This window comes from Pungitius pungitius, chromosome 20 (assembly GCF_949316345.1).
Source record: "Pungitius pungitius chromosome 20, fPunPun2.1, whole genome shotgun sequence".
NCBI classification, from domain to species: Eukaryota; Metazoa; Chordata; class Actinopteri; order Perciformes; family Gasterosteidae; genus Pungitius; species Pungitius pungitius.
The window spans coordinates 730,893-754,507 of NC_084919.1; the positions used below are offsets into that span (position 1 = coordinate 730,893).

Below are 23,615 nucleotides of genomic sequence, written 5' to 3' on the forward strand. Positions count from 1 at the left end.
TGGGGAACTACAACTCGAGATTATTGATGAACCGTGAAGATTATCTGGTGGTTTTGGTCTTTCATAAGATGAGAGGATATTGATCTGGAGTGATTAGGTTAACAGTAAATTAAATGCAGATGCGTGTGTGCGGATGAGTGATCGATCCAACAGGAAGCCCCCTGCCCCGGAACATGAATGGGTAAAGGACAGGGACTCACCGATGGCGTAGACGTGCGGCGGCAGCGTCCCCAGAGACCGGCCGCGGTACTTGCTGATGGTCTCTGGGGAGTAGAGCTTGGGGAGGTCATAGTACGGGTTCACTGCTATCAGGATGTTGGCTACGAACGTCTGCAGGAGGAAGGAGAAGAAGAACAACTGCAGGAGACAAACCATCACAAGCTAAACCTCATGTGTACAGACTACATTTCCCAGAAGCCCCGGCTCAACAAAGTGCTTTCAGGCCTCTGAAGAGACGGCTGAGAGGATTTAAATAACAGAATAATCTCCTCTGATGGGATTTCATTAAATAGATCGTGGATTATTAACTGGATTAGTTTTTCTAACTTAAGTCATCTGCTGGGTTCCAAAATAAAATCCAATTTATGAAGTCAATTATTTGCTAAAACCAGAGTTAGCAAAGTAAAAATCACATTTACTTATTATTTATTGAGTATTTCTTTAATGCCCTTTGAGCACTTTTTGTTGAAATGATGTAATTATCATCACAATGATACATAACTTGTGGTCATATATTGTAACGTTGCCTTTGACAGCGTGTGCTTGTGAGGGACGTCGTGGCTGCAGAGGACTCACGTAGATCTTGTCTTTGCTGTAGCGCACGCGGACGTTGTTGAGCAGAGTGGCTTCATTCAAGTACATCAAAGAACCTGAGAAACAAACGTCACATTATGACATCATCAACGCGTCTGAGACACAGAATTCAGCAATTAAACAACGTCCTGCAGAAATCGGACGAGATTAGAAACATTCGATTGATGAAGAAAACTTACAGTTGTCCTCCACGTGTTTGTTGACGTCGTCCTCAGCAGGAAAGACCTGGTTCACAGGAGCCAGGAAGGTCTGCAGGACATCAAAGGTCCACTTTTACCGTCTTTAACCTCAGCGATGTATTTATATTTGTTATTGGTCGTCTCTTAGTTTGGTTTCCAAAGTTCTCTTCATCTGCTCCCATTTTATCTTATATTTTTTTAAGGGTGTGTTTTAAGTACAGCCCTGATTAGTTAAACTACAGACTACTTATAATAATGAAATATATATATATATATAAAATGTAATAATCGTTATAAGTATATGAGTGAGTCGACAGTGAGACCCTTTGAACACAGATGCATCGCTGTGGATTCCTGACAGCCAGTGAACGCATCGTCACACACTGGCACGCCGTACAGGCCGACTTTGTTCCGACCTCTGAGTGAAGACAACGCGTTCTGCTGCAGATGTGACAGATGTGATGATCTACTTCCCCTCCACGAGTCTCCAGGTCAAAGGTCGGATCAGGAGGGACCATGTGACCAAAGCGCCTTGTGAGACCAGAGGAGCCACACGAGCAGCCGACCTGCAGCACCTTCATGACACGCGTGTTGTGTGTGTGTTTTACAGGTTGACAGTAAGCACCGTCACAGATGCGTTCTGGGTAAGAGCGTTACCACGGCGACGGGCCCTCAGCGACCCTGAAAGCTTTGAGTGGAGGACAGAGACTCGACTGCCTGCTTTATTTATTCATCCTCAGGTGGAAACCTCTTCTGAACTAAAGCAGCTTCATGAATGAACGCCGTCATCAGGGCGCAGCCCCGCGGAGGTCAAAGGTCGCTCACCTTGCCCTTCTGCTTGAGGGGCTCGATGGTGAGGCTGTCGGCTCCGATGTCCACGATGGTTCCGAGCTGGAAGCCGTCCGCCGGGTGTGGCGCCCACACCGGCTTCCCGTCCTCCATCGCTATCGGCGCGCTGGGGATTCTGGGAAAACACGGCGAGCAGAGCGGTCAGAGGGCCGCTGCTAACGAACGGATCTTCAAAACTTTGAATATCCTTCTTTACATTGAATCCTCGTTTAACGATTTACAATCATTTAAAATTTTATTTGTTGTTGCAAGAAAAATCAACATCAAAATGTAAAATGACTGAAATGAATGAGTGAGGAATTAAATCCAACTGAGCCAAGCCTAGATATAAATGTAAATATCTTTACATGTTTTATGCCTTAAAACGTTATTCATATTTAAATTCACTCCTCGTTTTGGGGGCCTTTCAAAATAAAACTCGAACCAAATAAAGAACTATTTAAATAATCCGTTCATGAGGAACTAACCGAGCTCTTCACACGTCCTCCTTCACGACCACGGAGATCATTTTATGAGAATCAACAAATCACGGCGCCTTCTTTTCTTCACGAGGTACAAACACAAAGGCCCGTCTCCTTGAAGCCCCGCCCCTTTCCATTAGTAAAACGCCGTCTTTTACCCGGCGACAGGTAACGCTCCGAAAGCTCCCTCCACATGAAATAATCCTCTGGCCTCGGGGGGTGGAGGTGGGTGGAGGGGGGTGGAGGTCACAGGTCCATTAAAAGACGCTGATGAGCCTCACTGCTGCTCCTTCATCACCAAACCACACAAATGCAAAGACTCACTGTGGATTCATCCGCCGCTGAAAATAGTCCCGACCAAAGCACCACCTCCTTTTGTGTTGGATTAAAACTCATCATCATTTGTTCAGCATTGAAGTTCTGGTGTTGAGGTACTTCACTGTTAAAGCACACCGATCAGTTAGCAACACCTGGAGCTGCTGGGATGTGATAAAAGTTGATGATGGGTCACTTCCTCCTGCTGGTAAAACTACCATCACAGGTTTGTGCTGACCTCACATCTGTGGTACGTCCTGCTCGGCCCATATACGGTCATTTCCTGTTCACTGGGGGGGGAAATAAAACCAGGGGCTTCAAAGCGATCTGACGACGCGTCGCCATGACGATGTCCACTTCCTTTAAAAACAACCACCAACCACCTATTGACTGGTTTCATTAATCAATAAGTTGTTTGATCACTGTTTCCTAAAACAATGTTTAAGCAGATATTAAAAGCAGCGAATTCTCACAACTGACGGAACAAAAACAAATGTTTTCTTCCCTCAACGTTCACACATTGATGCTGTCAATCAGCGGCTCTGGAACCTGCACCAAAAGTACTGACTTTCAAAAGTGTTTTTTTTTTATTGAACAAATGATCAATAGATGAACTGTAGAGTGTTTTTTAAGACTCGCGTTTTAAAAAAGGAGAAGAAAAACAGGGCGTCCTGTTCCTTTAAGAGAAAAGCCTCAAACAGCTCACAATGTGTTCAGTTCAGACCAGCAGCTTTTACTCTGAAGGTTCAAGAGGAGCCCCCACTCCCCACTGTGTGTGTCTGTGTGTGTGTGTGTGTGTTCACGACAAACAGCTGATTGTTGGACAGGTCACGTGGTGATGTGTTCAGGGACCCTGAGGGCAGACTGACAACAGAGCAACAGTGTGTGCGGTCGTCCTTCTGTTCCACCGCGCGGGTCACATTTCAATCCCCCCGATCAATGACACACACACACACACACACACACACACACACACACACACACACACACACATTATAGTTTTAACATTTTCTAATGTTGACAAATACCTGTTTTTTTTAGCTTGTCTTCTGCTGATTCTGAAGATTTTTCATTTAATTACAGAACCTCCTCCTTTTCTTCCTCCTCCTCCTCCTCCTCCTCCTCCCAAAGTGGGCGGAGACTAAATGTTAAGGACATTCACGGATTCACACACGTGCAACCAGAACATTTCTGCTGCGAACACACCCGCACAAAGAAAGGAACAACACACACACACGCACACACCATGTCGTATTTGTGGTGTAAACAAACAGTCTGACATCAAACACACACCCACAATGCATCACTTCCCCTTTGTCTCTAGAGCGTTGTGGTTTTACTTGAAAAAAGAAACCACACCTTTGTGTTACGTCAGGACTGAGCATGTTACCCAGCATGCCACACCCAGGGCACCTGGCCAGCAAGGTGCGTTCAGGGACCGCAGGAGATTCCCTTCAGTGAAGCTGACGGCCAATCAGCTTCAAACATGGATTCGGTTTAAATGCTTTTACTCGTTTCTAGAACAAGTCTTAGTTCTTAATGGAGAAACATCAGAGTCTCGTTTCTGATGATTTAAGCCGAGCTGAAGAATCCGCTGAAGTGTCACAAAAGTCCCACAGCGGCGGTTTAAAGATTGACGTGGCGGGCGAAGTCCAGCGGCCATAAAGCCAGCTGCTCAAAGGTCGTCCGCTACGCGGTGACCCTCGAGGTCCAGAGGACCCCAGACTCTCACCGCTCCGCTCGCTGATGACCTCATCGATCAGCTGACTCGGGGCCCTTTAGGCGAGAGCGCGGTGACGAGCAGTTAAACAGCGTCCGCTCGGTAGTGTCTCCCGTCCCGATGGAGGTTAATCGGGCGTCTATGACGTCACTTCCTGTCTGCCGAGGCTCAAACGGACACCAAACAAGAAGAGGGCAGGAGGGCCGGCACGGCGAGGCTCAAAAGCTCCGCCCACTCATCCAGCCAGAGGCATTCTGGGAAAGATCGCGTGCCGCCACAAATAAGAATAAAAAAAACTGGTTTCTCCTGAACGAGTCGGCTGAGGAAGACGTGAGGAAGACGAGCTGAATATACGTCCTAAAATTAGACTCTGACTCCCATGTTCATTCATCACTGTGTCACTCGTCACTTTGTTTAGCTGGTGCAGCTTATCTTTATTCCTAATTTTATCTTATCTCCTCTAATTTACTAACCCATAGCTTTAGTTTTTAGAGTACTAACCCATACCTTATATTTTATATTTTATTATACTTTTATGTCGTCTTTATTGTACTGTCTTCTGTCATGCACCTTCCGCCAAGACAATTTCCATGTATGTCCAACATATGATGGCAATAAACGTTTCCTAGAGGATGTGAACTCAAAGCCTGGACTAGAGCCCCCACCACGTTGCCACGGTGACGGACCCACCGTGTGACAGAAACCTCTGAAAGTCGTGAATAAAGAAGGTCGGACGCCTAAAAATACCAGGTTTAAAAATAGCTTTTGGATGTTTGGAGGCTTTTCACTGGAATGATGAAGCTTCTGATTCAGAACGATGTGCTTACTACACCTTTAAAACTCACCTCCACCCATCACATGATTAACAGACTGGGACCCCCCCCAAACACCACAAACCTCCACCAGGAACAGCGTGCGTCTACTACACCACCTCCACCCAAGAGAGGGTGAAAGGAGCGGTTAGCATAAGCTAGCGTTAGCACGGCTGAAGCCTCCGACTACGTCAGCTGGAGTAGAGGTGAGTGGGTGGAGTAAAAGAGGATTGTTGGTTTTAAACCAACGTTACAAACGTTTATCAGCCAGAAGCTGAAAAAACACAGTAGAGGATGGAGATACATCTATTACGAGATATATATTAATATAGATATATACATCCATAGTTATATTAATATAGATATATATACACATCCATAGATATATTATAGATATACATCTACATAGATCGATCTCTTTATCCACAGAGGATTGATCACATCCTCTGACTCACACACAATAAACTTCCAGGATATTCCTTGACTGGTTTTCCCAACAACTCCCTCCTCTGACCTCTGACCTCTAGCTGCTTCCTCCTCGGTACGAGACAATAGCCTCCGATCAGAGTACAAGTACACAGGAGTACTACCTCCCTCTCGCTCTACACCAGGATATCTTTAATGGGTTAGGACGCACATAAACTGCTTATCTCGCATGAGACACTTGGACTTGAGCCGTTACCCAGCATGCCGAGCGCTCCTGCAGGAAGTCACGTCTGTGCAGCCGGGAAAAGCAAAAACACACAGTACTTTTACCCTCAACTCAAAGTACTGGCTGCTGGCTGCATCTGTGTGGAGCGTGCAGCTAATCGGATGAGCGTGCAGCTTCCCTTCCTGGGAGGACTTTGAGCCCTCAAGTTACTGAACGTTGGTAACCACGGTGAGCACGGCAACCCATGTGACCCCATGCCACTTCAGCTCAATAAAGGGGCCGTAAAACGAGGTGGTGGCGAGTCAAAGTCCCGTCACAAGTCACCAGTTGTCTGGCCTCCACCCAAACAAATGCAGGCCGGACAGAACCCCCCCGAAATGTCATTTCAAAGGCAGCTCCAGCCTCACGAAGACAAGGGGAGAGCGCTTATGTAATCATGCAAAACATGACACACACACATGAACACACATGAACACACATGACACACATGAAGCCACAGCCTGAGCAGGTTTCCTGGAGGAGGAAACATTATCATGTAGCATCGCAATGAGGTCACAATGGACAGAAACCCCCGCAGCTCTTCTTCTGATGCAAAGCCTGCCCATTGATTCCTCTTCCCAGGCTCAGCTGTGCGCGTGCGCGTGCGTAGGCCGCAGCCGTGCCCGAGATGTGACATGTCGGTGCACAACAACACATGAACGCACCCCCCCCCCCATATCGCCCCCCATCGCGGCTTCTCAACCCCCCAAAACGCTGCGTGCGCACGTCCAGTCCTTACGGACAACGGGCCGGACCTCGTTCCCAAAACCGAACCATTTGGGGATCTGGTTGCTCGCCAGTCACACGCACGGCCACGCTCCGTGGATCCGCACCTTCTCCTGATATGGGACATCATTTTGGAGAATTCGGCATGTATATAAACCACACAATGTCACACATGTGGGAATAATGGAACTTTTAAACCCCGTTTGCCCGCACGTCCTCTCGCCAGATGGAAGGCTTTGGCCGCTGTGCAGCGCCGATGAGCGGAGGGCAAAGTTGGACTTTTCCTACAATAAAAAGGACACACTGCTGATTATTTAAGTGCCGAATTGTAGAGTCCGTCGAAATCTTTCAAAACGTGTATTCAACTGCGTAGTTGTACACGCGAGCCCCTATTTATCTCCACACAAACTTTAAATAGACAAAAGTCTGCAGGAGTCCGGCGTGAACTCTTCAACAAAAGCTAGACGAAAAACGAAAAACGAGACCCCCCCCCCTCCGCCCCCCCCCGCCGAAGAGGAAGAGACGAAGCCGGGCTACCCGGGGAAGCGTTAATCACCTGTAGCCAGGTAGCTAGCCGTCGGCCAGGTGTCGGGGGAGAGGGGCTAACGCCTCCCGCGGACCGCCTCGGAGCCTCGGAAGCTAACACCGCCGTCGGTAGCCCGCTGCCCGCCTCGTCTGGAGCTCCCGGTGCTCGGTGCTCGGATCCCCCGGCAGAGAAGGACAAACTGCTCCGCTTCCTCACGCCGCACACGCACGCACACACGCACCTGGGTTCGTCTCCGGGTGATAAGAGGTGTCCGCTCCGGCAGCCTGGGCCGCACTCTCCCCGCCCCGCAGCCTCCGACTCCCGCAGCAGTCCTGGGAAACCGGCCCGTGACGTCACGAGGAGGCACACGGCGGCGATGACGCAGTCTCCCTGCAGGGGGCGCTGCTGCTGCTGCTGCTCATCACCCACCAGGAAGCACGTATATTACTCCATTACATCATAGTGAGAGCCAAGTACTACTACAAGGCTGCAGTACTGTACATGTTTCGCTTGAATACTACTTTATACCAGTTACAAGTATTAAGTGCGTAAAAGCAGCATTTAACTGTTGTGGTTGTTTGAGCTGAAGTTTACAGCGTGGTATTAGTACTTAGTATTAGTATTAGTACTATTAGTACCACTGAAGACTCTAAATACAGACACCTTCAGACCCACCCGGGCAGAATGAAAGAGAAGAACACAAACCCTACGTCCCACTAAGGACTGAAGGTATGACTCGTGTTGGTAACCCATTGAGTTCCTGCAGGTCCATTTAACGGAGAACCCGAGCTTCGCCCCCCCGGTGCCGCTGGAGGAACCCTGGCGTGGTCAGCAGAGTCAGAGCGGGTTCATCCTCTGGAGAGTTCTTCATTGTGTTGCTTGCTCCACGCATGTGAGCAGTAATGCCTCCAAGGAGGTCTGGGATTAACGGGGATAAGGTCAAAGACGACAACAATGGTGCTAATCTGTGTCTGCGGCTCTGTGGGAACACATCGCGATGATGTGAGTATACGACAACAACAAAGTACAACAAGTACTCTGCTGGTGATGCAAATAGTACAATGAGCCTCAAATGGAGACCCAAAATAAAACATGTACGGCCAGGTTCTTATTATTATGACATCAACTTTTTAATATTCTTTTTTTATTTTATTTGCACAATTCAACTCAATTCAATTCAATGCAACTTAATCATATTTTGCCAGTTTTTTATCACCCAATGTAGAATATTATAGTACTGTAATCTATTGTAAAATATTTTAGTAATATTAGTTTTCTTATAATCAGCATTATGTAGATCATTTACACTTTTGTCTGATTTTATTAATATGAAAAATATGAAGGTAAATTTCTGTGTTTATTACACAAGAGAACAAGTGAGGAAATTATCTTGCATTGTAATAAAAAATCAAGATTAAGTAAAATATACACTACAAAAAAATAATGTTTTGCTTATGAAACTAGAATTTTCGGCTGCAAAAGAAAAGCTTTTGCTCTCAAAAAATAACAAAACAAATGAGAACACTTCTCTGTTTCTGCCTTCAGGTCTTTGGGCTTCTTCTTTTCTTTTTTGATTTATATCACTTTTCAAGATGTTACAATTTAAAAAATAAAATGCGCAAACACAGGAAAGTTATAAAATATATAAACAGACTAAATGAGTTGTTACTTTTGCTTATGAAACTCATTTTTAGCTCCAAAACTAAAAAAGCTTTTATTCTCTGAACAAAACGCTGACGAGGTGGTTGGTTGTGGGCGGGGCTTACGCCGCTGAGGGAAGCAGGAGTTCCTATTGGTGGATCGAGTGCAGGTGAGTTGACTGTGTTTAGTGAGATGATTCTTCACTTTGTGTGTCGCCATGCAGGACTAACGTTCACTACTAACTACATGTTAACTTAGTGGAGTCATGAGGGAAGGCGAGGCAGTTCATTATTTACCTTTAGTCACCTAGACAACCAAAACGAGCCCAGCTGTTACCTCAGGTAACTGCCTTTATTTAACCAGATGGGGGACCTCACGTTACTGCATTTCTGTTATTGTACAGTATAGTTCTGTACATACTGTACCTAGTGAGTTACTTGTAGCCTTCCAACCCTCCAAAGCTGATTAGTGTCGACGTGCCTCATTCAGAGAGAACCAGGCCCAAAGGATCCATTCAACAAATCAAATACTGTCCCCTTTCATCACAGGCTCCACCGATCAAATGTGTAACTGGTGAAAAACAACCATTCAATCAGAAATTCCAGACAAGTATGAGGTATGTGTACCGGACCTCTCTGACTACTTGTGTATGAAAAAAAAGATGTTTTTTGTGCAGATTGAGCGATTTCGCCCAAATAAACGTCCAATATTTGCAGGTGCAAAGAGTCTGTTTGTGTCCCTCAGCAGCTTTGTTCTTCACCTGCAGACACAGGAGGAAACGCCCTTCAACGTGACGTCGCTGCAGTCGGGAGGCCTTTGTGTCTTAATAAAAGAACTGCGCAGCGTCAGGTACTTCGACAAAGCAGGCGTATTTACATTTTAGTTCAGCGGTTTAACGTCTCGATAAAAAGACACGGCATGTTTGTGAGGGCTTTAGAAAGGGAGGTTTGTTTCCAGATGTATTATAGATTTAAACCACCAGCACGTGGTCAAAAGCAGACGAAGCAGTGGACAAACGGTTGTCCAAGCGCTAGCCGCCATGACAGTACCCAGAGTGCACTGCGGGTTCCGTTGCTGCGGTTACTGAGGCGCTGCTCAGCTCGGTGACGGGTGTTTGTTTATGATCTGAATGCTGGACTCTGCATTAGTTACGGACACAGCAGCAGGATAACTACTGTCAGAGATTAGTTATAACAACAATTCACGATGAGTCGACCACAGGAGACCCAGACGGACGAGGCGTCGGACCTTCACCCGACCGTCCGGCCCATCATTGACTCCTTCTTGCAAAGGATGACTGTTGATCAGAGGGAGAGTCTCAGGGAGGGCAGCCCAGATTTGCCCACCCAACAGCTGATGATGGACCTGCTTATGGAAATCATTGAGGGTTTGTCTGCGGACCTTCTGAAATCCATGAGGAGGCTAAAGGTGGAGATGACGGAGGAAGGGGTCAAGGCCAGTCTGGGCGACACCGTCACTCGGGCGTTAAAGGAGGCCGTAAACGGCCAGAACTGTTCATGCCAGTGCAGGAGCGCAAGGAGGCTGAATGACCTGGTTTCCGTGGCGGTTCATCAGAGCCTCCAGTCCTCGTCCTTTGGTGGAGACGCCCAAGCGAAGCCCGCTTCTCCCCTCAGCAGACTGCGCAAGATGCTGCAACTTGCCATCAATACATGTGCTTGTATACCACGCAAGGTGAAGGACTTATTCATTTTTGGATCGGGGACACGCCCGTCTCCTCATGTCAGGAGCACTGACCCGGACTTTGAGCCTCAAGACCCCCAAAACCACGAAGGGCCCATTGACATCCCAGAACCGGAGCCCTGTGAGCGCCCCAAAGGAACCTCTGGTGACTCTCCACACATTTCTGCTCATGAACTCCCGGGGATGGTTCCACCAGACCCTGACCCAGAAGAACTGAACCCTCCGGACGTTGGTCCATCTGTGGTTGTAAAGAAAAAGATGTCCTTGAGTGTTAAGAAGAAGACGTTGGAGTTCCTACTCCGCACGCTGGTCTCTAAGACACTGCAGAAGTTCAAGGTGGACGGCGTCTGTGACGCCGACGTCTACGTTGAGCCTCTGTTGCAGAGGGCGCTGGCCGAGCTGGAGGACCTCGACTTCAACCTCGACCACATAAACCTGAGGCAGTTTAACACGGGCATCTTCAGAGACCTGTGTGAGAAGTGGCGCGGTGACTTCAACCTGCTGATTGCGTTGAAAAGGAACGACCCGGAACTTGCCGACTGGGTCGCCTCCACCCTTAGAGATCGCCTCATGGCACCACCAGTGATGAGCAGCAGCTTCCTCAGGTGGATCTTACCTGCTGGAGAGTAGTGAGCAGGTACCAGGTAACGACAAATTGTGTTATAGATGCGTAGCTAACTGTAGCTAACATAGACCTGAGGCATTGCTAACAGTGGGCTAACAGTGGGCTAACAGCAGGCTAACAGCGGGCTAACAGTGGGCTAACAGCGGGCTAACAGTGGGCTAACAGCGGGCTAACAGTGGGCTAACAGCGGGCTAACAGTGGGCTACACGCTAACGTGACATGCAAAAAGTGGGGCTTCATGTCAACACAGCAGCCCTCCATGTTGGTCTTTAATAAAAGATACACAACATTTTTGAGTTTTTTTGAGAGCAAAAGTTTTAGTTTCATAACTAACAAATAATTAATTCTCAGTTTATATATTTTATAAATTTTCTGTTTGCGTGACAAAGACCCAAATATACCTTCATAGAACATGTAGTGATACATTTGGGAAATGGTTTGATGAAAGTGGTGATTTATATAAATGTTTTCATGTATTGGATCCTTTAGAGATCCACGCGGGGAGGATGGAATCCAGAAAGAAAACTCACGTCACCGACAGAAATAAAGGTTCTACTTGGTCATTAAAAGGTTCCACTTTATGAGTTGATCACCTGTGACGGAACACGAGAGCCTCTTTTCTCCTGAGACAGCCGACACCCGGCTGATGCTGAGCATCATTTAAATATAGAGTTTCATCACCTCCTATTTGTGTTTGAATAGAAATCAATTTAATATCATACACACATGGAAACATTTATTTACCCTCACTGGCCCTGGTTCAACAGCTCATTTTATTTTTTAATTGTAACATCTTGAAAAGTGATATAAATAAAGTTTTCACATTACTACTCGGAGGCAAATACTTCTGTACTATACAAAAGTATACAATGCAGTACATACATGTATTTTTTTGTATACTGAGAACTTTGGCCTTTCTTTTCAAATTTAATTAAAAAAAAAAAAGAAAAAAGATGCTTTCGAGATTTTCCAGACCTCCAGAAAGAAAAGAAGCCCGAAGAGTTGAAGGCAGAAACAGAAGTGCTCTCACATGTCGACTTTAATGCTGAAAAGAGATCGACACAATGACCTCTGACCTCACGCCTCCTCCTCCTTCCTCCAGACGGACGCATGGAGGACAAACATCAGCAGCTTCGTTTGTTACGTTTTAGTTTTCTACACAACGAGACGGCATAAAAAACTCAAGCGATGCCACAGGGCAACGTCTCTGCCCCCGGAGGGAAGAAAAATAACTTAAACAGGAAGTTAAAGGCAGCGGGAAAGACTCCGGCGCTATTTACGGGTCACGTTTTGTTCCGTACAAAGTCTGTGTCCTGTGGGGGGGGGGCTGCTCTCAGGGGCTGATGGGTAAGCGTGGCGGCCACACCGTCTCTTCTATCTCCGGCTCCCCGGGAGAGCTGGGCGGAGCCTGGACAAGCTCCTCCTCCTTCTTGTCCACTTCCTGTTGCTCCTTGATCTTCAAGATGAGCTCCCGGATCTCCTCGCGCTTCGTCTTCATCCGTTGCTGCGGAAACCAGTCGGACAAGTTCACCGGCAGATGAAAGCTGGGAATGGGATTCTGTAGGAGGGAGGGGGGAGGGGGGTGGGGGGGGGCACAGGGCACAATTTTATTCAGTTTTAGTTTTTAAAAGGTAATTGGTGGTAACAAATAATAAAAACGTCTCCCGATGAGTGTCCTTCATCTGATCGCCGTTACAACACATCAAGGGAGACAATGGGGGGGGGGGACACAATGCTCTATTGTCTCATGTATATAATATAAAAAACATCTTCACACAAGGATTCATTCAAAGAACTATTCAACATGAGATAAAGTGAACTAATAGTAGTAATGTTGATGATGGGGGGGGGGGGGGTCACCTGGAAGAAGCTCTCCACGTACTGCAGCACGTACACCCCACAGTCGCTGAAGTTGTCCTGCTGAGGAACGCGGGGGCTCGAGCCCTTCATCACCTCCTTCCCAAAGCTCCGCTGGTGCCCTTTACGCACCTCCCACTCCACCTCCAGGTACCTGCAACCAGGACACGTTTTAGCCTTCGTTTGGGCCCGGCGATGCGTTCAAGGGCCGCAGGAAAGATGGCCTCTAAGTGAGGATGAAGTGCTCACTCTCTGAGAGTCTTCACCACGGTGGACCGGGCCGGCCCGCGCAGGGAGTCCATGATGAGGACACACGGCCTGGAGCACAGAAACAACAGTCAGCCTCTCTGCTGCCCCCCCCCCCCCCCGCCCCCACCGTGCACCAACTCACTGTCTGCAGGGGCTCGGCTTGGCGGCTGAAGCGGGGGCGTCTGGGACCACCGCGTCTTCCGCCAGCATCCCGTCCTCACTGACCTCGTCCTGGAGACACAGACAGGAAGTGAAGGTGACCTACGGACTACTTCCTGTGGGGGGGTTGGGGGGGGGGCGTACCTGACAGGAGCTCTGGTCGTCGGAGAAGGCGTCGTCGTCTCCTTTGGTTGAACCGTAGGAAACGCTGATTCTCTGCAGCTCACCTGGGAAACGTTCCACATTATAGAAGATCAACCAATTACACCACTGTACCAGTAGTACATTATACTCTACTACTGTACTACTTATACTACTATAGTACTAAGACAGTATAATAAGCTGAACCAGACGTGATGATGACACCCACTCATGTGTTGCTGCTCCGGTTCCGCCGGCCCGATGGCGCCGTCTGAGGAGTCCGCGGCCTCCTTGGCGGGGGGGTCGGGGTCCTCTGAGGCGCTGTCCGGGGACAGAGGACGACAGTGCTCGGGGAGGTTCTCCTCTGAGGGGGGGTCGCAGGGCGGGGCGGCGCCGTGGTAGAGCGGGTTCTGCTCGTAGGCCGGACCCTTGAGACCCGGGAAGCAGATGACGGCGAGGTACCAGTGAGCTCTGGGGGGGGGGGGACACGTCTGAATGAACTAAACGTGGTTTTAGACTTTTCTTACTCGATGTTCTGAACCAAGACTCACGACTCGTTGATGGGAACAAAGATGAAGTCCTTCTGGAAGAGGTCCACATGGCGGGTCCACGTCTTCACGCGGTTGTGCTTCCTCTTCTGGATTCTGGACAAGTGAAGAAGTGTGAGGCTGCGGCCCTGAAGCCACGAGGGGGGGTCTGATGGGGGGGGGGGGGTGGACTCACGGCAGGTTGGTGGTGTCGGGGGCGTTCCTCCGCTCCCTCTGGTTCAGCCTCTTGTAGAAGAAGGAGCTGAACACGTGGATCCTCTGAGCGTCCTCTTTTTTCAACTTCTCTAGAACTAAATACCTAAAACAAGGACAGGAGGTCATTTGTGTTTCAGCGAGGGACATCTTTTGTCCTTTTGCCCCCAAACGCTTACTTCAGATAAAAGTCTATGATGACGTCGTTGAGGAACTCCCCCTCGTTGAGGCAGTGCAGATCTTCATTGGTCACCGACATGCCGCCTTTGGCCGGAGGAGGAGGATACACCATCAGCCTGGAAGACACATTAAATAACCCGCGTCAGCCTGGAAGACGCATTAAATAACTCCGGTCAGCCTGGAAGACGCATTGAATAACCCCCGTCAGCCTGGAAGACACATTGAATAACCCCCGTCAGCCTGGAAGACGCATTAAATAACTCTGGTCAGCCTGGAAGACGCATTAAATAACTCTGGTCAGCCTGGAAGACGCATTAAATAACTCCGGTCAGCCTGGAAGACGCATTGAATAACTCCAGTCAGCCTGGAAGACGCATTAAATAACTCCGGTCAGCCTGGAAGACGCATTAAATAACTCCGGTCAGCCTGGAAGACGCATTAAATAACTCCGGTCAGCCTGGAAGACGCATTGAATAACTCCGGTCAGCCTGGAAGACGCATTGAATAACTCCGGTCAGCCTGGAAGACGCATTGAATAACTCCGGTCAGCCTGGAAGACGCATTAAATAACTCTGGTCAGCCTGGAAGACGCATTAAATAACTCTGGTCAGCCTGGAAGACGCATTGAATAACCCCGGTCAGCCTGGAAGTCGCATTTAATAACCCCCGTCAGCCTGGAAGACGCATTGAATAACCCCCGTCAGCCTGGAAGTCGCATTGAATAACCCCGGTCAGCCTGGAAGTCGCATTGAATAACCCCCGTCAGCCTGGAAGACGCATTGAATAACCCCCGTCAGCCTGGAAGACCTTGGGGAGGAGACAGACTCACTTGACGATCGGCCCAGAGAAGGTCGGCTGGAGGTCGGTCATGTCCTCGTCGTCCTCGTTGTCTTCCAGGAAGCTGCCGGCGTGCTGGCGGGTGGACATCCTCGTGCGCGTGGGCACGGCGGCCTGCGTTGCCTTGGTAACCGGGCAGCCCTGTGGCGCCTTGTGGGGGCTTTGAGGGGGCTTCTCCTGAGGAGACGAAACAAAGATGCTTTGTGTCCATCTCAATCCAAGAAGGACAAAGACGCCGTCTTAATAGAAGGACCAAGCTTTGGCTCGTTGAAACCTTGTCCTCCTTCTGCTCCAGCGCCTTGTTGAAGTTCACCAGGCGGATGTTGGCCTCCTCGAAGGGCAGCTTGGCCGGGAAGCCGCTGAGGCCGTTGGTCCGGCCGATGTCCCCCAGGATGTCCTCCAGGATGGCCTGCTCCTTCATCACCAGCCCGTTCTCGAAGATGAGCACGATGAACTTCTCGTCCGACCCTGGCGGAGAGAGAGGGAGGTCAGAGCCTCGTTTATCCGATCATGGTATTGATGGAAGCAGATCTTCGTGAGACGAGAGAAGACTTGTGCGTTACTCACGGTCCCCGGTGCAGTCGTACCAGTGGCCCGCCCTGTCCTCCGACATGTCCAGCTGTCCTCGCAGGCGGACGCACTCCGCCTCCGTCGTCTGGAAGAACAAGACGGGAAGCTTCCGCACGCTGCACCACTCGCAGCTGATCAGCTCCGAGGCCCGAAGGCAGATGTTCTCCACCGTGTTGGGCTCCGAGCCTGAAGACGCAGCAGCAAGAGGACCAGATGCAGCACACATTATTGTCCCTCTGGATCTTCAGTAATGACGGAGATGAAGCTCTCTCCAAGATCACTGTGGTGTGGTCCTTTACCTTTAGTTTCCAGCTGGATCTGGTTGATGGAAAACTGGAACGACAGAACAAGGAGTGTCACAGCTGAGTCCATTCTTTCTTCTTCTAATACTTGTTATGGCATCATAACGGATTCCCCTTCGGACATCCGTTTAATCCTCAGATAAAATCCACATAAGTTATTATCTGATTATCTGATATTAAACACAAATGCAGGGATTTTAAACATCATATAAGCCTGGAGGTTATGCACATTTATGCTCAATTTAGCCTTCCATCACTCATAGTATCTTTCAAAATAAAACTTTATTAGTTTAAGGCTTTAATTGTGAAACTTTTGGAGGAAGAACTGGGCGGTGATTATGGCGGCCATTTTGTTTGTTTTGGTTTCCATCATCAGTTCTTCAGTGTAAACGTGTTGAATCCTCTACATCCTCCATTGTTGTTATTTAGACCTGACGAACGAACACAAACACAACGACGGCGTGCGTTTCCTTGATGAGGTCCAAAGCGGCGCTCACCACGACGGGCTTGGTCACCATGCGGCGGAGAGTCCCCACCCGGACGCTGCGACACTCCAGGATGATGCTGTCGCACTTGGACGTGAACTCGGGTTTCTTGGGCCTCGGAGAGAACGGCTCGGGGGGTTGATTCCCGAACTGCGAGAGTAAAGAAGAAGGAGGACATTATTCTGTAAGACGACTCCACGTCTGCGTTACCATGGCGATGAACCGTCAAACCCGCACCTGGTCCTTCATCCGGGCTCGCCGCGGTATCGTGATCTTCATGTTGACGTCGTCGAAGAACTCGCCGTAAGGCTCCTCCTGCTCGCCGGCGCTCTTCACCGCCGCCTCCACGCGGCCCCCGGAGGGCGCCGGGGAGGAGTGGGCGGAGTCGGCGGGTCGAGGGGAGGCGCTGTCCAGTCGGTTCACGCTTCCTGTGCTGGCGTTATCGGCCTCGTCATCGCTGGACAAGACGACTGTAAGACGATGAGAAGAACGTCTTTATTTAAAGTTATTAAACTTTATCAACATTAACATATTAATGGGATAACACTTCTCCGCGATGAAGATGACCTCCAGGTCTTGGTCACTCACTGGGGTCGTCGAGTTGGGGCCGCTGTCTCTTCCCTTTGGCCGGGTTGCGGGCCCCGTAGCAGCCGGACGTCCCGGCCAGCAGGGGGGACCTGCCCCCCGCCGTCCCCAGGGGGGACACCCTGAGGGGGGACACCCTGAGGGGCAGGGTTTCCCCCCGGGGGCCCCGCATGGTCACAGCCGGCTTGTAGAACTTCTGCTGTGGGCCGTCCGGTCCGGGGGGGGGCTGGGAGCGGATGGGGGCCCGGGGGGTCGGGGAGGACAGGTTCCCCTGCTGGAAGGTCGGCAGCGCCGAGTCCCCCCCGCAGCTCCGACACGCGGCCCCCTCCTCGCTGGGCTGGCTGCACTTGAGGCACAGTGTGGTGTAGAGGGGGGGCCGCGGAGGCTGGTGGGGAATGACCAGGTAGCCGGGTTAAGAACAAGCACCTCCATTTACGACTTATAGCGGATGTGCTTCGGGTGACATGTGAGGACACAGCCGATGTCCAGCAGAGAGACAGCAGGACGACGGGGACGCGGTGGACAGAAGTGCCTTCTGGGTAACGCAGTCCTGGGCTCTTACCTCGGCCGCTTTGACCTGCAGAGGGAAGGTGCAGCAGTCCTCCAGAGGCTTCCTCTTCTGCAGGATGCGGCGCTTCACGCTCAGCGGCTCGTCCTCTGAGAAGATTAACGACAAACAACCAACTCATCGACTTTGAGTCAAATGTAGTTTGTGGAGATCCGTTATTGTCATTCGGACCAGATGAGCTACGAGCATTTGTTGGGAATCTATGAATATAAAGACTCACTCTAACGGCCCACTCCGCTAAGAAGTGGATGATCAATATGGTTATTATCAATAACATGAAGAGCTAAAACCAGCTGAGAACGTTAGCAGAGGGGAGTTCCTACTCCTTGTGCTCTGCTGAGTAGCTGTTACCTGTGGTTTCAAATACACAGACTTATCCTGGATGCTGCTTTTGAAGCTCGGGGAGAGATTTTAGTGAGTAAATCAAACTTATTTTGAACTCAAGGATGCTGGAGTCTTTTTAACCTCTATTGTTTCTCTCACATTTCATATCTTCTCAAACAAAAAACAAAACACTTTAGTCCTTTAGGCCTCACATCAAGGTCACCTTCACCATCACACACACCTGAGATCTCTGGACAGGTGAGGACGATCCTGTCCACCTCCTCCGCTTGCTGCAGGATGGAGAAGTCTTTTCTGCGGGTGAGGGAAAAAAAGCAGCATTAAAACATGTTTTATACATATTTGGCTTTCAATGACTGATTGCAAACTGGTTGGATATTGTTTGAAATGTGTTTTTTCTTATAAATAAACACGAATGCGACTTGATTTTCTCCATATAAAAAACAAACATGACGTCAACATAGATGGATCCATAAATAGAGGAATAGCACTTTTACAGTGAAGTCAGAGCTCCACGTGTTAAAGCTGCATTCTGTCATCTGACCACCGGGGGCGACTCTTACCTTTCCTTCAGATCAAGGCTGCATGGAGATAAAAGAAACGTCTCACTGAGTTGATTCAGTCTACATCAAAGAAACGCATCACCATCTACAACAGAACCTCCGTCCCACTGAGCTTTGGGAACTCAGAGGCTCATCCCACTCACTTCCTGTTTACACCCAGAGCCACTTTACACTTCCTGTTTACGCCCAGAGCCACTTTACACTTCCTGTTTACACCCAGAGCCACTTTACACTTCCTGTTTACGCCCAGAGCCACTTTACACTTCCTGTTTACGCCCAGAGCCACTTTACACTTCCTGTTTACGCCCAGAGCCACTTTACACTTCCTGTTTACACCCAGAGCCACTTTACACTTCCTGTTTACACCCAGAGCCACTTTACACTTCCTGTTTACGCCCAGAGCCACTTTACACTTCCTGTTTACGCCCAGAGCCACTTTACACTTCCTGTTTACGCCCAGAGCCACTTTACACTTCCTGTTTACATCCCCTGATTACGTCCTGAGCAACTTTACACTTCCTGTTTTGCCCAGAGCCACTTTACATTTCCTGTTTACGTCCTGAGCAACTTTACACTTCCTGTCTTGCCCAGAGCCACTTTACACTTCCTGTTTACGGCCTGAGCAACTTTACACTTCCTGTTTTGCCCAGAGCCACTTTACACTTCCTGTTTACGGCCTGAGCAACTTTACACTTCCTGTTTTGCCCAGAGCCACTTTACACTTCCTGTTTACGGCCTGAGCAACTTTACACTTCCTGTTTTGCCCAGAGCCACTTTACACTTCCTGTTTACGGCCTGAGCAACTTTACACTTCCTGTTTTGCCCAGAGCCACTTTACACTTCCTGTTTACGGCCTGAGCAACTTTACACTTCCTGTTTTGCCCAGAGCCACTTTACACTTCCTGTTTACACCCCGAGCCACTTTACACTTCCTGTTTTGCCCAGAGCCACTTTACACTTCCTGTTTACACCCCGAGCTGCGTCTCACCTTTGGACCGGCTTCCGAGCGGCGGACGGCATCTGGGCGTGCTGGAAGTGTCGGCCCTGCAGGACGATGCCCTGCGACGGCGCCGGACTGATGATGAAGTAGTTGGTTCTGTTGGGGATGGGGGGGGGCGTTCCTACGGAGAGAGGCACCTCGCTGCGGGGGAGGGGGGACAACAACGAAAGATATACACAAATAAAGACTCATTAATACATTATCTAGGGGTCACTTTTATTCGATTTAAAGCACTTTAATAACATGTTTACTGTATGTATATATATATATTTTTTTTTTTTTAATATGTATTCATATATATTTCAATGTTTGACCATTCCTGTCACGGAGTTCACAGGGAAATATGATGAACAAAAAAATTGTATTAATGATTTTTGACATCTATATATTTGTTTTGATCCAAAATATTTCAATAAGAATAAATAAATAAAATAACTGGTGTAGAAAGTAATTTTAGAATAAGTATTACAACTAATTCTCGGGTTTATAAATATAATTTATTTCACTTCCAAAATAAAAACTGTTTTCTTTTCCATGTTTGATTATTAGAATAGAAACAATCCCATTCCAGACTTCATGTGAGTAAATGCAGAGAGTTGTATACCTGAGTCTTTTGGGCGCCAGCTTGTTCAGAGGCCTCATGTGATTAATGGAGCGGTTCTCGTACGTTCTCAAAGGATCCGAGGAGGTAAAGTGTCTCAGAGCAGGAGACTGAGGAGGACACACACACACACACACACACACACACACACACACACACACACACACACACACACACACACACACACACACACACACACACACACACACACACACACACACACACTCTGTTTTAGTGTTAAAAGATGATACATGAAGAAAGACAGAAGCATAATAAGTGTCAGTCTTCCTAATTTGCATACATCTTTAATACAAATCTCATCATTGGAAGAATACTTCAATATTTTATAGCTTTATCGGAGACCAAAACAACAACAGCAGCAGCCCTGGGGGGGGGCCCCATAGCCCCCCAGGAGTGTTATCTCACACAGTCAATCAGAGAGCCCTGCTGGGAGACCACATGACCACCGGTGAGCAAACGAGGGAGAGGAAGAATTGAGAAAGAAGTAGAAGAAGAGGAGGAGGAAGAGTTTACCTTTTTCTCCTCGGGGGGGGCGGGCTGCTGCCGGTCCGTCTCCTCCACGCTCACCACGCTCACACTGAGAGGACACACACACACACACACACACACACACACACACACACACACACACATGTTCAGTGTGTCTGATGGTATTTAAAGTGCTTCATCACTGCTGGGGGGGGGGCACTTACTCATGACTCCTGTCCTCTTCACTGTCCCCAGAGAGAGCAAAGCTCCAGTTGTTGTGCTTGTAGCCTCCGTCCCGCCGGGCCTCGGACCGGTCCAGGGCTACAACGGGACCACAGACGGTTTGATGCCAATAATACGGAACCGATGACCAACGTTGGTTCAGATAACTTCAATAGTTGATTTGATATTAAAATAACTGCACAGCTTCCCCTTAGCTTCTCTTAGCTTTGTCTCACACAGATATTGACGAAGGGACACTTTCTTTCACACCTGCTGGATGGAAGTCAGCGTTTCCCACTCCGGTGAAGTGACAACAACAAAGCGCAGGACTGTGGAAACGTCCTCCTGTAAACCCGCTATTCGGTGCGTCTTTAAAACCAGCGACGTCTCCACCGTCTCGCTCTGAGACGGCACATCTTTACTCATTTGAAATGTGAAGACGGCCGTCTTTCAGAACCACGTGATCTCAGGGAGGAACATCACAAGTGACCAGTGAGGACCAGGATGTAACATTAAATGTTGCTGCTGCATGCTCGTCATCTCCTCATCTCCTTTGCTAAAGGAGATGAGAAAGGAAGCATTGAAGCAGCTTCACAAAACCAACACGTTAGTGCATCTCTTATTACGATCTAACTTCCTGTTTGTGGATCTCAGCTCAAAGCACCTTGGTTCCTACTGATGGAATTATGATGATCTTTCAAAACATCTCACAAATATAAAGTTGTGGAGGAAACGGTGCATCTGTTGGGGATTACTTTCAGTGGCGGATGAATCCACGTTTAAGTAGTAAGTAGAGTTCCTGCTGGAGACCTATGAGATATGTCACACATCACACATCATACTTGCTTAGAAATAGTGGCATAAACATGGTGAATAGTTGTCCCCCTTTAAACAAGGCCTGCCCTGCCCTGCTGCCACTGAGCCAGGCAGTAACGAGCCATGTAACCAGCAACGTGTCTGCTGTTTATTTCCTTTGGGTGGATTTGTTTGTAGGTGCGGGGCCTCGGAGCTCAGCGCGAGGCACCGGGAGCTCCGGTGTTTACCGGCTGGCCGTCAATGATTAGCCAGCTAGCACACGGAGATAAGGCGCTAGCATGCTAGCTAGGTGCGCGCTTGTCGGTTCATAACCTTTTTATTAAAACGCGTCATTGCGTCTACGCGAGTTGTTTGGACGTGAATTGGCTTAAAGCCGAGGAGGAGAGGCAGGAAGGCCTTTCTTTGCTCCTCCAGCTCCCGCACCGCAGACCCAGCTAACGTCAGCGCTAACCGTGCTAGCATAAAGCTTTAAAGAAAACAAGATTCGGTTTCAAACCCACCGGACCGGACAGCTACCGACCCGTCTTGACCCCCCCCCCCGAACCGGATCAAGGCCCCCCCTTCCACCCCCCCAAAACACGGCACTGTCACCGGCCTGCCATCGCTCCCCTCAGCCGACTGAGGATGTTGTAGCGACCCAACATCGAGAGGCTAACGTTAGCCACTTTACCTCCAACACATTTCTTTGGACCGTTAAAGCCCCCCCCGTAAAAAAAAGTCGCCTCAGCAGGCAGGAATCCCGGGCACTGTGTGTGTGTGTTTGCTCCGGGGGGGGGGGGGGGCGGAGGTAATACCGATGGCAGCCCACTGCAGCGGGGGTGTCCGAGCTTACCATCGAGGAAAAAGCTTCGATTGTGGGCCATGTTCATTCCATGGTCCTCCTCGGATGATCAGCGGTGCTCATCGGAGACCCGCGGCGGCGGATCGGCTCTATGTAGCGGACTGACTGCTGCTGCGCTCCGCCAGGGAGGGAGGGGGGAAGCTAGCGTGCGGACACACGTCACCACCGGAAGTTCAACTACTAAGCCTTCAGAATAAAAGATGGCTTTTTATTGCGTGACAAGATTTAAACAGTTTAAACTGCATATAAATTCCAAACAGGTAAATTAACTATAAACAAAAAGTTTCATTTTGAAGGTCACTACCGGAAGTTTTCTGTTTTTTGTTGCGTTCGGTTCCATAACCTCTGTGCACGAGCCTAGAGTGTGTGTGCCAACTTTTTTATTCAGACACACACGTGCACATATGTTTTTATTTTCTGCAGGAATATTAAATACATATGGATTCTATATGCCAATTATACATTTAAATATATATATATATATATATATATATTTGTAATTATGAGACAATACATTACTTTTTAAATATAGATTTAAAATGTTTCTAAATCCCAATGGAAATATGTTATATTCAACATATGTGTATTATTTATAATAATTGATTTGACGCGAGAAACCTCACAACATCCAGATATCTTATTGATGAAGGACAAAGAGAGAAAAGCTGGTGGTGAACACCAACCTGAAGGTGGCGCTGCTCCTCGTCGAAATGAATGAATGATAAACATCAGCATCATGATGTCACTGCAGACATTTCAGTAAACACTAAAATGTTAATACATTAAATGTATTATTATTATTTTCCATGATGAGATGAAGAAATGGAGGAAGAGTTTTTGTTATGAAGCATTCCGGAGCTTTGATGAAAAATGACGTATTAAATAATCTATTACACAATAATATACTTAGACAAACTTCCCATTAAAACTATTTAACCACTTTCAAATGATCCAAAGTATTAGTCAGAGCCGGTGTTTTACCCGACATGTGGTCAATACGTACATTCCA

General features: G+C 48.5%; 3 protein-coding genes across 12 annotated transcripts in view; 1 reads left to right on the forward strand and 2 right to left on the reverse strand.

Moving 5' to 3' along the window:
• The window catches only part of myo6a (myosin VIa), a 28,754-nt gene extending 21,282 nt beyond the window's left edge, over window positions 1-7,472 (reverse strand). For 6 of the 9 annotated variants that reach the window (XM_037450197.2, XM_037450196.2, XM_062559396.1 and 3 more), the window contains exons 1-4: window positions 1,818-1,956; window positions 993-1,062; window positions 796-869; window positions 201-330 (exon numbers count right to left, since the gene is read on the reverse strand). In XM_037450197.2, coding sequence (XP_037306094.1) covers window positions 201-330; window positions 796-869; window positions 993-1,062; window positions 1,818-1,934 — 391 coding nt within the window. In that variant the 5' untranslated portion in view covers window positions 1,935-1,956. Of the gene's footprint in view, window positions 1-200; window positions 331-795; window positions 870-992; window positions 1,063-1,817; window positions 1,957-3,645; window positions 3,668-7,122 lie in introns of those variants that run through there. The other 3 variants (XM_037450193.2, XM_037450194.2, XM_037450195.2) reach the window with 3 other exon arrangements.
• A 1,301-nt stretch (window positions 7,473-8,773) lies between these two features.
• Window positions 8,774-11,692, forward strand: LOC119195364 (uncharacterized). Its single transcript, XM_062559583.1, has 2 exons — window positions 8,774-11,078; window positions 11,549-11,692. The coding sequence occupies exon 1, from the start codon at window positions 9,940-9,942 to the stop codon at window positions 11,062-11,064; it is 1,125 nt and encodes a 374-aa protein (XP_062415567.1). The 5' UTR covers window positions 8,774-9,939; the 3' UTR covers window positions 11,065-11,078; window positions 11,549-11,692.
• Window positions 11,693-12,080: 388 nt separating this feature from the next.
• On the reverse strand, window positions 12,081-22,752 carry senp6a (SUMO specific peptidase 6a). Of its 2 annotated transcripts, XM_037450201.2 has the most exons (24): window positions 22,598-22,752; window positions 20,952-21,048; window positions 20,773-20,836; window positions 20,242-20,348; window positions 19,626-19,778; window positions 18,638-18,655; window positions 18,298-18,368; window positions 17,727-17,821; window positions 17,168-17,549; window positions 16,817-17,049; window positions 16,592-16,729; window positions 16,092-16,125; window positions 15,790-15,978; window positions 15,497-15,690; window positions 15,215-15,399; window positions 14,385-14,501; window positions 14,189-14,311; window positions 14,017-14,109; window positions 13,695-13,936; window positions 13,469-13,551; window positions 13,308-13,396; window positions 13,166-13,234; window positions 12,920-13,070; window positions 12,081-12,617 (listed from the first exon to the last, which is right to left on the reverse strand). In XM_037450201.2, exons 1-24 carry the CDS (start codon window positions 22,632-22,634, stop codon window positions 12,393-12,395), a joined length of 3,189 nt encoding a protein of 1,062 aa, XP_037306098.2. In that variant the 5' UTR covers window positions 22,635-22,752; the 3' UTR covers window positions 12,081-12,392. The 2 variants fall into 2 exon arrangements, with proteins under 2 accessions (XP_037306098.2, XP_037306099.2); XM_037450202.2 differs by lacking the exon at window positions 18,638-18,655.
• Between the last annotated feature and the right edge of the window lie 863 nt (window positions 22,753-23,615).

Bases quoted from the DNA above. Each gene is read 5' to 3' on its own strand.
- LOC119195364 (XM_062559583.1), top strand. From the start codon at position 9,940: ATGAGTCGACCACAGGAGACCCAGACGGACGAGGCGTCGGACCTTCAC.
- senp6a (XM_037450201.2), bottom strand. From the start codon at position 22,634: ATGAACATGGCCCACAATCGAAGCTTTTTCCTCGATG. The intron at 17,822-18,297 runs GTGTGTGTGATG...TAATCTTCTCAG, and splicing joins CACCTGTCCAGAGATCTCAG to AGGACGAGCCGCTGAGCGTG. The intron at 16,730-16,816 runs GTGCGGGTTTGA...TTACTCTCGCAG, and splicing joins GAGCCCGGATGAAGGACCAG to TTCGGGAATCAACCCCCCGA.